Source organism: Babylonia areolata, chromosome 19 (genome assembly GCF_041734735.1).
Source record: "Babylonia areolata isolate BAREFJ2019XMU chromosome 19, ASM4173473v1, whole genome shotgun sequence".
Lineage (NCBI taxonomy): Eukaryota > Metazoa > Mollusca > Gastropoda > Neogastropoda > Buccinidae > Babylonia > Babylonia areolata.
Window position 1 is genome coordinate 21,930,764 of NC_134894.1, and position 12,500 is coordinate 21,943,263.

Below are 12,500 nucleotides of genomic sequence, written 5' to 3' on the forward strand. Positions count from 1 at the left end.
AGTAGAAAAAAAAAAACCCAGTAGCGCTGCATTGTGGCGACGCGCTCTCACCGGAGAGATCATCCCGTATTTCACGTGCAGAAATCTCGTGAAAGAGTATAGATATGTCAACTGCGATAAGAAAAACAGCGTTCATTTTATCGTGTGAATACCAAATCCACAGAAACTGTACAAAGATAAATTTCGGTGATGTTTGTGTGTGTGTGTGTGTGTGTGTGTGTGATTAATCAAGTGTTTGATAAATAATGCTTAGACTTAAAACAACAAAGAAACAAACACATTAAAAAAAATCACACACACACACACACACACACACACACACACACTGATATCAGAATACTGGCTTTACTTTTTGATAGCATTAGCGCTCGGTAACAAATGACTGTGGAGAAAACGATAAGACTGCAGCAATAAAACAGAACACACCTGTTGCGCCTATAAAAGTGACAAAAATCAGGAAGTCTGCAGTAAAACTGACAAAAACTATGGGTTTGCATGTAAGACTCACTTTGATAAGAAGTGTCAACGCTTTTGAACATAGGTCCTTCTTCAAGGACTGTGATTTGTGGATAAGAATTTGTGGCTGGGTTGCATAAGCGATCTTTGCTTAATTAAGCATTGTCCAAAATCTATGCTAATTGTCATGGACAGAAGGAAAAAAAAAAAAACCAACGCTAAGCAAATCTTGCACTGCTAAGGTCGCTTATGCAACTAAACCTTAGGCATAGTTCATGTGGTTGGATGCAAAAGAATTAAAATTCAATTTTCTTTCTGTTGCCAGGACTTTTCTCGGGAACTGTGACGTGTCCAAGAGTCGGTGTCCCAAGTGGCAGACCTCTAGAGAAAGCCGACCCCTGGCGAACACTGGGGGGACAGGACAGGATAGGACAGGACTGTATCGGATCGTTGCTGCGTGGACACTACAGTACAGGACAGGACAGGACTAAATCATTACTGTGTGTGTCTGTGTGTGAACTCAGGACAGGAATTGTTCTTGTAATTTTCTAACGGCCGTCATGATTCCACACTGGTCAGCAGTGTGATCACCACAATTCTGTCCATTTTTTTTTTTAATTTTGTAAGGATCCCCCTTCGCAAGTCCTTCCCACACACCAGTTACTCATCTCTCTCTCCACACACACACACATACCCACTTTGCTGTACTCCCACACCCACATCCCTCACCATGTACAGCGGCTACAGCAGCAGTAGCGGCGGCACCACGCCCTTCTCCAGCGCCACCCCTTTCTCTGTGCGGGACATCCTCAGCCTGACGGAGCAGACGGGGTGCGGGCCGCTCGAGTTCCAGTCCCCGCTGCACCAGTACCACATGTCCCCCGTCCCCTACCCCTCCCCCTCCTCCGAGATGTCCCCGCCCCGCCACTACGGCGACCCGTCCTCCTCCCTCACCCACCTCCAGCCCTCCCCCTCCTCCCCCTCCAGTCAGGGGATGGTGGTGGGTGGTGGCGCGGGTGGAGGTGGTGGGGGTGGAGGTGGTGGTGGTGGCGCGGGTCTGAACAACCCTGCCTGTGTCTACGGGTCCCCGGCCAACTTCCTACAGTGCCCCGTGTCGTCCCCCTACGGGCACCACCCCCACGCCCCCCACCCGCACCACCCCCACCACCCCTCCCACCACCACGTGACCTACTCCTCCGCGGGCCACCACGGGCTGGGCATGCTGCACCCTGCAGTCGCCCCCTCCTCCGCCGCCACCCTCTCCCCCAAGGACTACGGCGACACCACCACCACCACCCTGCTGTCCACGGCAGACCCCACCGCCCTCACCTCCTCCGGCCTGTCCTCCCACTGCGGGCTGGATGACGATACGCTGGACAAGGGTGAGTACTGGCTTGTGGTGTGTGTGGGTGTGGGTGTGGGTGTGTGGGTGGGGACGGGGTTGTCGGGGGGGGGGGGCAGGGTAAGAGGGGTGGAGGTGGGGAGGATATATGGAGTTTCCTGGTAGGAGCGTGATGGGTTGGAGTGTCTTGTCTTCGTTCGCTTGATGTTGGAGTCAGTCGAGAGTGGATGTGGTTTTATGTGTTTTTGTTGTTGTTGTTTTTCTTTTCTTTTTCTTTTTTTGGGGGGGGAGGGGGGAGGGGGGGGGATGGGGGACTAGAGGGACGGGAGGGTGGAGGACAGTGGGGGGGGGGGATGGAGAGTGTGATCAAAGACCTCGTTCTAACGGCTTTGGAGTGGTCCGTTGTGGTGTTGCTATTTTGTGTGTTGTGTTGCTGTTATCTTGTTGTCTTGTTGTGTAGCATTGCCTGCTGTGTAGCTAGCTGTTGTGTCGTGTTGTGTCGTGTAGTCTGTTGTGTTGTTGTCTTGTTGTGTAGCATTGCCTGCTGTGTAGCTAGCTGTTGTGTCGTGTTGTGTCGTGTAGTCTGTTGTGTTGTTGTCTTGTTGTGTAGTATTGCCTGCTGTGTAGCTAGCTGTTGTGTCGTGTTGTGTGGTGTAGTCTGTTGTGTTGTTGTCTTGTTGTGTAGCATTGCCTGCTGTGTAGCTAGCTGTTGTGTCGTGTTGTGTCGTGTAGTCTGTTGTGTTGTTGTCTTATTGTATAGTATTACCTGCTGTGTAGCTAGCTGTTATGTTGTGTGTTGTAGTCTGTGGTCTTGTTGTGTAGCGTTGCCTGCTGTGCAGCTAGCTGTTGTGTCGTGTTGTGTCGTGTAGTCTGTTGTGTTGTTGTCTTGTTGTGTAGTATTACCTGCTGTGTAGCTGTTGTGTCGTGTTGTGTGGTGTAGTCTGTTGTGTTGTTGTGTAGTATTGCCTGCTGTGTAGCTGTTGTGTCGTGTTGTGTGGTGTAGTCTGTTGTCTTGTTGTGTAGTATTGCCTGCTGTGTAGCTGTTGTGTCGTGTTGTGAGGTGTAGTCTGTTGTGTAATAGCTACACGGATGTGTTGTGTGGCAGTGTGGTGTGCTGTGCGTTCTTCTGTACCTACCCACGTTGTGTGATTTTAGACACAGTGTTATGTAGATGTACTGTGCTGCGTCAGTTGTTATGCCGTGGTTGTTTGGTACAGTGTAATGTAATGTTGAGTCGTGTTGCGTTGTATTCTGTGCTGTGGTGTTGTTCTGTATCATGCTGTATGGTGTTATACAGTATTGTGTATTCCTAAATAAAAGAGTATATTATATTTTTTTTAAATCACCCGACCCATAAAACGTTCCAGTCCATGGATTGTCGTGTTATTCTTACCACAGTTACAGTATGTGTCTTGTACATAACTATTTTGCCCTACCCACCCTGTGCATTCTTCGGTGTTTTTTCTGATGTTTGTTTGTTTTTCTTTTTTGTTTTCTTTTCTATTATTTGTTCTCGCTTTTTTTTCTTCTTCTTCTTCTTTTCTCAGCATTTTGCTAGAGTCTCAAGGCGTGACTAGCGTGTTGGGTCTGTACGTAGATCAGGCATTTACTCTTACGTCAGAAGTAAGACCTATAGACACAGATCCTTTTCTTTTCAATCGCCAAAGACGTGGAACAAGCTCCCTGATAACCTCTGATTCCCTTGCATCTTTTAAATCTCGTCTCAAAACTCACCTTTTCCCTCAGCAATAAGTTCAATTGTGGCAGGTCCACTTCCTTTGCGTTAGCTGTGCTTGGCTAAGTGTGTATACATATGTATGTGTACATAACTACATGCATGTATATGAATGTGTAAGTGTGTGCGTATGTTTATGTAAGTTTGTGCCTGCTTACGTGTGCGTATGTGTTAGGGTAGCTGTTAGATACACATGTATGTTAAAATGTATTATGCAGTGTGTGTGTGTGTGTGTGTGTGTGTGTGTGTGTGTGTGTGTGTGTGTGTGTGTGTGTGTGTGTGTGTGGTCACATTTTGGTGTGTATATGTAACATTGATGTAATGTTTTATGTTAACAAAAGCGTTTTTGTAAAGCACCTAGAGCAGATTTCTGGATTGTGTGCAATATGATAAGTATCCATTATTATTATGATCATTATTATTATTATTATTATTATTATTATTATTATTATTATTATTTATTTATTTATTTATTTATGTAGCACATGTGGTGTTGTGTGCTTGGTACAAACCACACGCTCTAATTCCTCCTCCCAACTGAAATTAAAACCCTAGTCCATGGCTGGTCTTTCCACATAGTGTCATGGAAATCCATCATGTTTTCTCTTCTCACGAAATATCAGATTAACCGACACTTCGGACGCAGTTACCCGATAGAGTGAAATCCTTTAAACAAATGTCTTGGAGTCCGATACTCATGAATTCCGATACTGACAAATTCCGATTCCGACGCTTCCCGAAACTGGTCAAGTCCTTTTTGAGAAAGAAAGGTGTTGGGTCAGATGAAATCCCCCTACTATGTCTAACTGTATTGTTTATTATAACAGTAAAGATAAAGTTGATGTTTTTAACAACTTCATTTCACAATCCACTCTTGAAGATTACGAAGATTTATCTGACATTCTATTCCTCTACTTAGAACTTGCAGAAATATCGCTTACTACTTCTGATGTTGAAGATGTTATTCTAAATTCAAACAAAACTAAAGCAGTAGGGCCAGATCTTGTCCACAACAGATTGTTAATCGCCTCATTGCCAGCCATTCTAGACCCACAAGGTAGAATTTTCAACAAAAGCCTGTATGAATAAAAAAAATTTCCTCTGAAATGGAAAACAGCACATGTAAATCCTCTGCACAAAAAAAAAAGCTTCGAAGGAACAAAGTGAATGTAATCACATTAACAACTTACATCATTTTGAAATAGCTGTTGTTGTACATGTATTCATTATCTGATGACTGGATGGCGAGCTTTTTTATTATTTTTTTTATTTTTTTTTACCTTGTAATGATTTCTTTTCATCAGAAGATTTTATGACATCAACATCTGAAACAAGATCATTCACACACTTCATGGTGTTCAATTTCTGCATGGAATATAATTATTCGTGCTCGCAATCAGTCTCATATAAATACTGGGCTGAATTTGATAAGATCAGCACCATTCCATTCACTTGTGTTCGTGCAGGATGACGAACTCGTTCTTACGGTTCTTTACGATTTCGATTTTGAATACCTCTCTCTCCCTCTCTGTCTACATACATTCTCCCTCCCTATCTCAATCTCCAAATATATGATTATACTCTCTCTGTACCATACATTCTCTCTCTCTCTCTCTCTCTCTCTCTCTCTCTCTCTCTCTCTCTCTCTCTCTCTCTCTCTCTCGCACGTGCTTGCTAGCTAGCTTTTTTGCTTGCTAGTGTGTCGTGTCTCTGTGACTGTGCGTGGATGATAATGATTATAATCGTAGCGGAGAAATCGCCAGTCGAGCAAGCAAAGCAGAGAAGGAGAACAGAAGAGGCCGTTCAGTTGCGCACAGCGCTGCACTGCAGTTTTTCGCTGTGGTCACATGGATAGCAGGGCGTTGGCCCTTTGTGAAATGAAAGGTTGTGGGGGTGGACACAGGACGGAAGCTGGGGTGTGTGTGTGTGGGGGGGGGGGGGGGGGGGGGGGGGGAGGTGGGGATGGAGAGGGTGTGGGAAGAGAAGGGATGATGGTGGAAGGGTGTGTGAGGTGGTGGAGGGGAGGTTGGGCGGCGGGAGCGGATGATGGGAGTGAGTGAGGGGGTGTGTGTACGTGGGAACGGAAAGTAGAAAGGAAGCGGAGAGTGGAAAGCGCATGGGGTGGGGGTTGGGGGCAGTTTTAGGACGGTTGGTGACAGCACGTGCCAGTTTTTTTTATTTTTTATTTTTATTTTACGTGACTACCAAACAGGGAAGAGGAAGTGTGTGTGTGCGTGCGTGCGTGTGTGTGTGTGTGTGTGTGTTGTTGTTGCTGTTGGTGGTAGCGGTAGTGGTGGCGCTTCTACATGGATTTTGTTGTTGCCCTCGAGGCATTTAAAAATTATATGATCGAAATCAAGCGAAGCGGTAAGTATGCTGACATGCACAAGCAGACCAGTGTCCCCACTATCCTGTCCCCCTATCCCCCCCCCCCCACCCTGCACCACCCCCACCCTGCACCACCCCCAACCCCACCCCCCACCCACGGTACGTGCGGGCTGATGCCAGATGGATACTTCGCCGTTTTTAATGCCCACTCCACCGCACACACTCTGACTAGACCTGCAAGCACGTGAAAAACACGTCATAAGCAACAAAACAGCACATGCATTTTGAAAAATGTCAAGAATTAAAAAGAATATAGCTCCTTTCTCAAGACAACAAAAGTTGGTTGTTGTTGGGTTTCTTGTTGTTGTATTTTCTTCAGTCTCCCAGGTCAACAGATATGCAGATCTGTTCGCGCCTGAACCCCCTTCGTGCGTATACGCATACTGAAGATCGAATACGCACTTTAAAGTTCCCGTAATCTATGCCAGCCTTCGGTAGGTTATGGGAACAAGAGCATACTCGGCACTCCTCCCCCACCCCCACTCCCCCCACCCCCGGCCCGAAAACGGAGTATGACTGCCTATATGGCGGGATTAAACACGGTCTCACACATAAAACTATCTCGTGAATACGAGTGAACGTAGGATCGCAGCTCACGAACAAAGAAGAAGAAGACAACAAAAGAGAACAGATGAAATCGAAACCAGCATGACAGTTTCCTCCAGCATTCTGTCTCCCTCAGGCAGATGGTGAACAATGCAGCGAACAGGAAAAGCGGAGACACGCCGAGACACACCGCACAGGAAGCGGGGTCTGACCTCAACTGTTAAAGGGCGATGCAGACTTGTTGTTCAACACAAGGAGAGGAAAACCAACAGACAAAGAAATATACAGATGGCCCTGACCGCAAAAACAACATTGAGCACTTCTGTTCGATTCTTTGTCTTCTTCTTTGCCTTCTATGTCTTCTTTCTTTATTTCTTTCTATCCACCCTGTCTTCTTTTTCTTCTTCGTTTCCTTCCTTATCAAGCGCGTTGGGTTACGCTGCTGGTCAGGCATCTGCTTGGAAAATGTGGTGTAGCGTATATGGATTTGTCCGAACGCAGTGACGCCTCCTTGAGCTACTGATACTGAAACTGAAACTCCTTATTTTCTTCATCTTCTTCTTCTTCTTCTGTCCTGTAGTCTCCAACCGCGGAGGCACTACTGATGACCTGGCAACCAGTTCTCTCCATCTCTCCCTGTTCTTCGTCTCTCTCGGGGTGTCGCTTCGCTCAGTCTCAGGCCTGTCCATTGTAGGATTTTGTCCCCCATCCCCTGCCTCTAGATCCCCTGCCTCTAGATCCTTCTCCTTCCCAGCACCGTACCTCACGGGACTGATCTGGCAAGCCCTGCTGATCGTGAAACGTGTCTTTGTGAGGCGAACACAGAACACAAGGAACAGGATACAAAGGACCAGGGAGAAAATTGTGTACACATTAACTGGAAGTGATTCTGAAATGTTCAAACTATAGTAAAATAAGTCAACGTGGAACAAAAGAATCAAGCGCTATGATATCTGATTCGATGGTATATCAACCACTACTTAACCTTGTTCAGAAAAAAAAAAAAATTGTGGTTTTCATCACATTCCTCGGTGAGTTTTTGAATGAAGGCTTATGTTTTTTTGTTGTCTTGGTGCAATGTCATTATGCTTTGTTAGGTCCATGGATAAAGAAATAATTATGTAACGAAGCTGTTCCTAATAATTTACAATCTATATTCCCTCCAGATTTAAAACTCGTGTTCCCATTGTCTGGGTTTTTTAAGCTTCTGTCATTGTAAGTGTCACCAGCAAGCAAACACTTTGCAAAGTATATGGAGTAACGCATTAAAATGACACCATCAGTTTGTGGGGGTGTGGGGGTGGGTGGGGGATGGGAAGTGGTGTCGGGGGATGGAGGGGGGTGGAGTGGAGAAGGGGATGGGGGGAGGGGGGCAATGTTATGACAGGAACGTCAACAAGCGAGGTCGAGGAGATGGGAGTTGTGGGGGTGGGGGGAGGGGGTGCTGCTGTTGCAGGTAGGGCTATGAAGAGGATCAATGCATTCACCTTTTTTTTTAACACAATAAATGAAGGCAGTTAAGCTGTCTGTCTGAGCGCTCTGGGGCCCCCCTTTTGGTTGGGTCTGGCGTGGGGAGGCTGAAGTGGTGCTAGAAGCACCCTGTCATATCAAACGCCCGTGCCAGACTGCCAGCCCGCCCGCCATCTTCCACCCACCCACCCTGCCACCTCTCAAGCACCAGGGTCTAAGTGTCCGGGTCTGTGGGTAACCATGGCAACTCTATAACGTCCTGATGGTTGTGCTGAAGGAGGGTATGTGTGAGAGAGAGAGGGAGAGGGAGGTGTGGGGGGTGGGGATGGGTTTGGGGAGTGCAGATAACATCCAGGGACTCTTCAATGTTCCAAGTGGCCGTGCTGCAACGGGTCCCAAGGGGTCTGAGGAACAAAACGCTGTGCCCTCTCTGGCCTGCCTCACAGGCTGTCGGGGAGGAGGTCTGTACCGTGTGGGCCCAGTCCTTTGAACACCACCCCTGGTCCTCCACTTCTCCTTGCAGTCTGCGGTGACATCGCCAGTGGTGGCGGGATACTCCCTTGCCCTACCTGTGCTGTGTGCAGAAGAATGGTTCATTTAGCACTAAAGGCCTTTGGCCTGCCTGTGAAGGGATGTGCACAGACAGACGTCTTCAGTCCTGTCTTCTTCTTTTTTTTCATGAAAATATCATATCAGCGTACACACCAATGTGTGTATGTGTGTGTGTGTGACTTCAAGAACTGACCGGGTGTTCTGCCCTGAAATGGCTGACCCGCCGTTGTAATCGGCTGGGGTGTGAACAAACATGATTTGATGAAAACGTGTGTGTGTGTGTGTGTGTGTGTGTGTGTGTGTGTGTGTGTGTTTGCACTGATTGCCCCTCGTGCCAGAAATATGTGCTGTTGGAAGGGGTTCCTTTCTCTTTCTCTCGAATGCCTTCAAACGAGACGTTCCTTGCCTCTGCACTGTTGGTGAAATTTGTGACTTCACTTTTTCCTCCGTGTTGCACGTGCTTTGATGATGTTGTTTTTGTTCTGTCGCCACCTACCTGCTGGGTCCTGACAGAACGTCGTCACTTGTGAATACTGTTGTGCCCGAGACTTTTGTCCTCATGTATTTTGGGCTGTTGTCCTTTGTTGCACAAGAGAGAGAGAAAGAGAGAGCGTGCATGTGTCCTTGGGTATTCCATCAAGGCCTGACCAGCGGGCTGGGGTTCTGCTCCCATTCATTCTTATACAGTAGATGTGGTGTAGAGTATATATATGTGGATCAGATGTCCATGCCTATTTATCTCCCTCCAGTTGGTGACCATTTGGATGCCTGTGTCGCCGTACAGTATCAAAAAGAATTATGTGCTTCGAGGATGACTTTGCCTGAGTGGAGTGTCAGCATGCTTTTATTCGTGCCCTTGCATTGGGATACATCTCTTCTCTTTGCTGCCAGGCTAAAACTTGATTGGCCCTTGTTTTGTTTTCCATTGGACGCCTTCATCTAACGTCAGTCAGAACAACGTGTGATTCAGTGATAGTCTTTTATTCTGGAATCAGTTTATACAAGCAACAGACTCTTCGCCTCTATGTCAGCGTTATATCGTGATAATTGCAGGTAAGTTCTGCGCCCCCTCCCTCCCCTTATATATATATATATATAAGGTATTTTCATTTTCGTATTCATTTTATTGTTCGGCAGTTCTTTTAGCACCGCGCATCTTCTTCGTTGCGTGTTTACGAGGCTAGCGAGAGATAAGACAGTGGCGTTTAACAGCAATGAATGCCGCTCTCTGGCCTTGCTTTCCATAAGTTCTCCACTGTTAGGGGGACCTCTCAGCTATCGTGCACTGCGGAAAGGGCTGGGGGGGGGGGGGGGGGGGGAACTGCGCAGCCTTTTGGTAGGAGAGGTTAACAACAAGCTAGACATGTCCACGCAAGTCGAGCGAACGGTTCTCACTCAACTGATAGCGTATCTCTCTCATCACATGAATGCGATATTTGAGAAACTTCTCATGAAAACAAAACAAAACAAAACAAAACAAAAAAAGGGGAAACACCCACGTTTCTTCCCCTCTACTCCTCTGTGTGACTGACGGAGTCAACGTCCACGTCTTGTTGTGAACACTACTCAGTCCTTTCTGGGGGCGGGGGCGGGGAGGGGGGAAGGGGGGAAGTGAGGGGATTGTGGATTTTTTTTTTTTTTAAAGCGACGAAAGAGAGTTTGAGGATCCGGTTTTTGACAAAGGACTAGAAGGAAATGTGTTTCGAGACTGAGAGAGAATATCGCCCAGTAAGGGTGAAGTCAAACATCGTAGCTGCTTTAAAAAAAAAAAAAAAAAAAAAAAAGGTCATAGGTTATGATGGTTCACGCCCATACAGTGGTTTTGCTTGTCCATCGCAGTTGCTACACCTCATGTAGTAATAGTCATGATGATGATGATGATGATGATTATGATGATAATGATAATAACATAATACAATATAACATAACACAAACAGAAACGTTTCTTTGAGAATTATGCAGTATTCAAACGCGGACATTATCCTTTGTTCGAACTCTTCTTCCATTACCAACATCACTCGTTTCAACGAGTGTGGTTTTTAGTCATTGTTAAACAAAACAAATGCGGATGTTATCCTTTGCGCTTCTTCCATTGCCATTGTCACTCGTCTTGAACAAAGAGTGTGGTTTTTGGTCATTGTTGAACAAAAGAGGACCCCCCGCCCCCTCACCCCCCACCTCCACCCACCCCATCCCCTCCGCCCCACTCTGTGTCTTTGTCCGTGATATTTCCGTCCCACTTGATAACACATTCCATTGATGTAGACAAGTGAAACAGGAACAAATTAAAACTGCGACATATTTATTGTGCGTGTTTTGCGTATTTGGCTCTATGTGTACGTTTTCTCAGAAACGATACAACTGCTCTAAAGAAATAAAGAAAGAAATGCTCTCACACACACACACACACACACACACACACACACACACACACACACACATTATGCTTTCCGTAGCTCCGCTCCCCCTTTTTTTCTTTATCTCCATTACTTTTTTTTTTTTCCTGAGAGCAGGATGCAAAAAAGCTCTACAAGCTTATTCTTATACGTTCAATTACGATTATTTGACTGGACACACACACACACACACAACACACACACACACACGCACACACACACACACACACACACACACACACACACACACACACACACAGTTCCACACTCACTGTCGTGCTTTGTTTCTGTATCTCTTTTTTTCCTTTTTTTTCTGATTCCTTCTGTCTAGCCTTGTCCTCTCTCTCTCTCTCTCTCTCTCTCTCTCTCTCTCTCGTTCCTCCACCCCCCTCCATCAACCTCACCACCACTCCATCCATACACGACCCTGCGATTCATACATTTCCTTCTATTCCCCCACCCCGCCTCTTAAAACTGTCTCCCCTCCTCTCTCTCTCTCTCTCTCCCTCTCCCTCTCCCTCTCTCTCGTTTCTCTCTCTTTCTACACAAACACGCGCGCGCGCACGCACGCACGCACACACACACACACACACACACACACACAGAGGAAGCCCAGCACAGCAGGGGTAGGAAGGGAGAGCACCCAAGTGGCGACATTGAAGATAAACATAGTTAACACACTGTCACCTTCCAGCGCCACACTGTATCCCCACCCCCACCCCCACCCCGCACCCACCCCCTTCTCCCTGCACTCCTGCTACTTCCCATTTCCTTTCTTCTATCTTGCTCTCTTATCCTGGGATAGATGTAGACTTATACGTAGTAATAATTTTTTTTTTTTTTTATGCAGTCGGCTTCAGAAGGCATTCGTCAATTTTTTTTTGCTTTTGTGGTCTCCTAGCGTTTTTATCGTGTTTTGATGTTTTGTTGTTGTCTTTTTTTTTTATATATTCCAAAACGCTAATGTCTCTCTCTTCTCTGTCCTCTGTGTGTGTGTGTGTGTGTGTGTGTGTGTGTGTGTGTGTGTGTGTCCCCCCCCCTCTCTCTCTCTCTCTCTCTCTCTCTCTCTTCTCTCTCTCTCTCTCGCATCCAAGGTGGTTTTACTGAACCATCCACACGCTCCCTTTGTCCAGTGTGTGGGTTCCAAAGGGAAGATGAAATGCATTTTTTTTTTATAATTCAACTGCAAAGCATATGATAACATTCGTGTTGTTTTCAAAATAAGTGCTGCAAGGAGTAAAGATATCATTGGTGTGTTGAAAATGAATCATGATGACGATGCAGTAAGATCACTGGCGATGTACATTGCTGACGCCTATAATATTCGAAAGAAGAGTAACTGGTGTCAACAGTGATAAATAAAAGAAGAAAAGAATGCTTTTGTTTCCATGAACTTGGAAAATGGATGGTCGAGCGTTAGTTGATTTGACTCCAAGTATGTTTATTTCTGTTCTATTTTGTTTCATTATATTCTTCTTTATTGTTCAGATTGCATCCCCGTGTCACTAGAGCTGTACAGCTAATGACATTAAACCTTTCAGCGTTCAGTTCTCTCTCTCTCTCTCTCTCTCTCTCTCTCTCTCTCTCTCTCTCAAATGCATTTTGTTTTGATGTG

General features: G+C 46.2%; 1 protein-coding gene across 1 annotated transcript in view; it reads left to right on the top strand.

Moving 5' to 3' along the window:
• LOC143293536 (uncharacterized) overlaps positions 1–12,500 on the top strand; it is a 51,081-nt gene that overhangs the window by 4,854 nt on the left and 33,727 nt on the right. The window contains exon 2 of the mRNA XM_076604456.1: positions 782–1,838. Within this exon, the coding sequence (XP_076460571.1) occupies positions 1,187–1,838 (652 nt within the window). The 5' untranslated portion in view covers positions 782–1,186. The remainder of the gene's footprint in view (positions 1–781; positions 1,839–12,500) is intronic.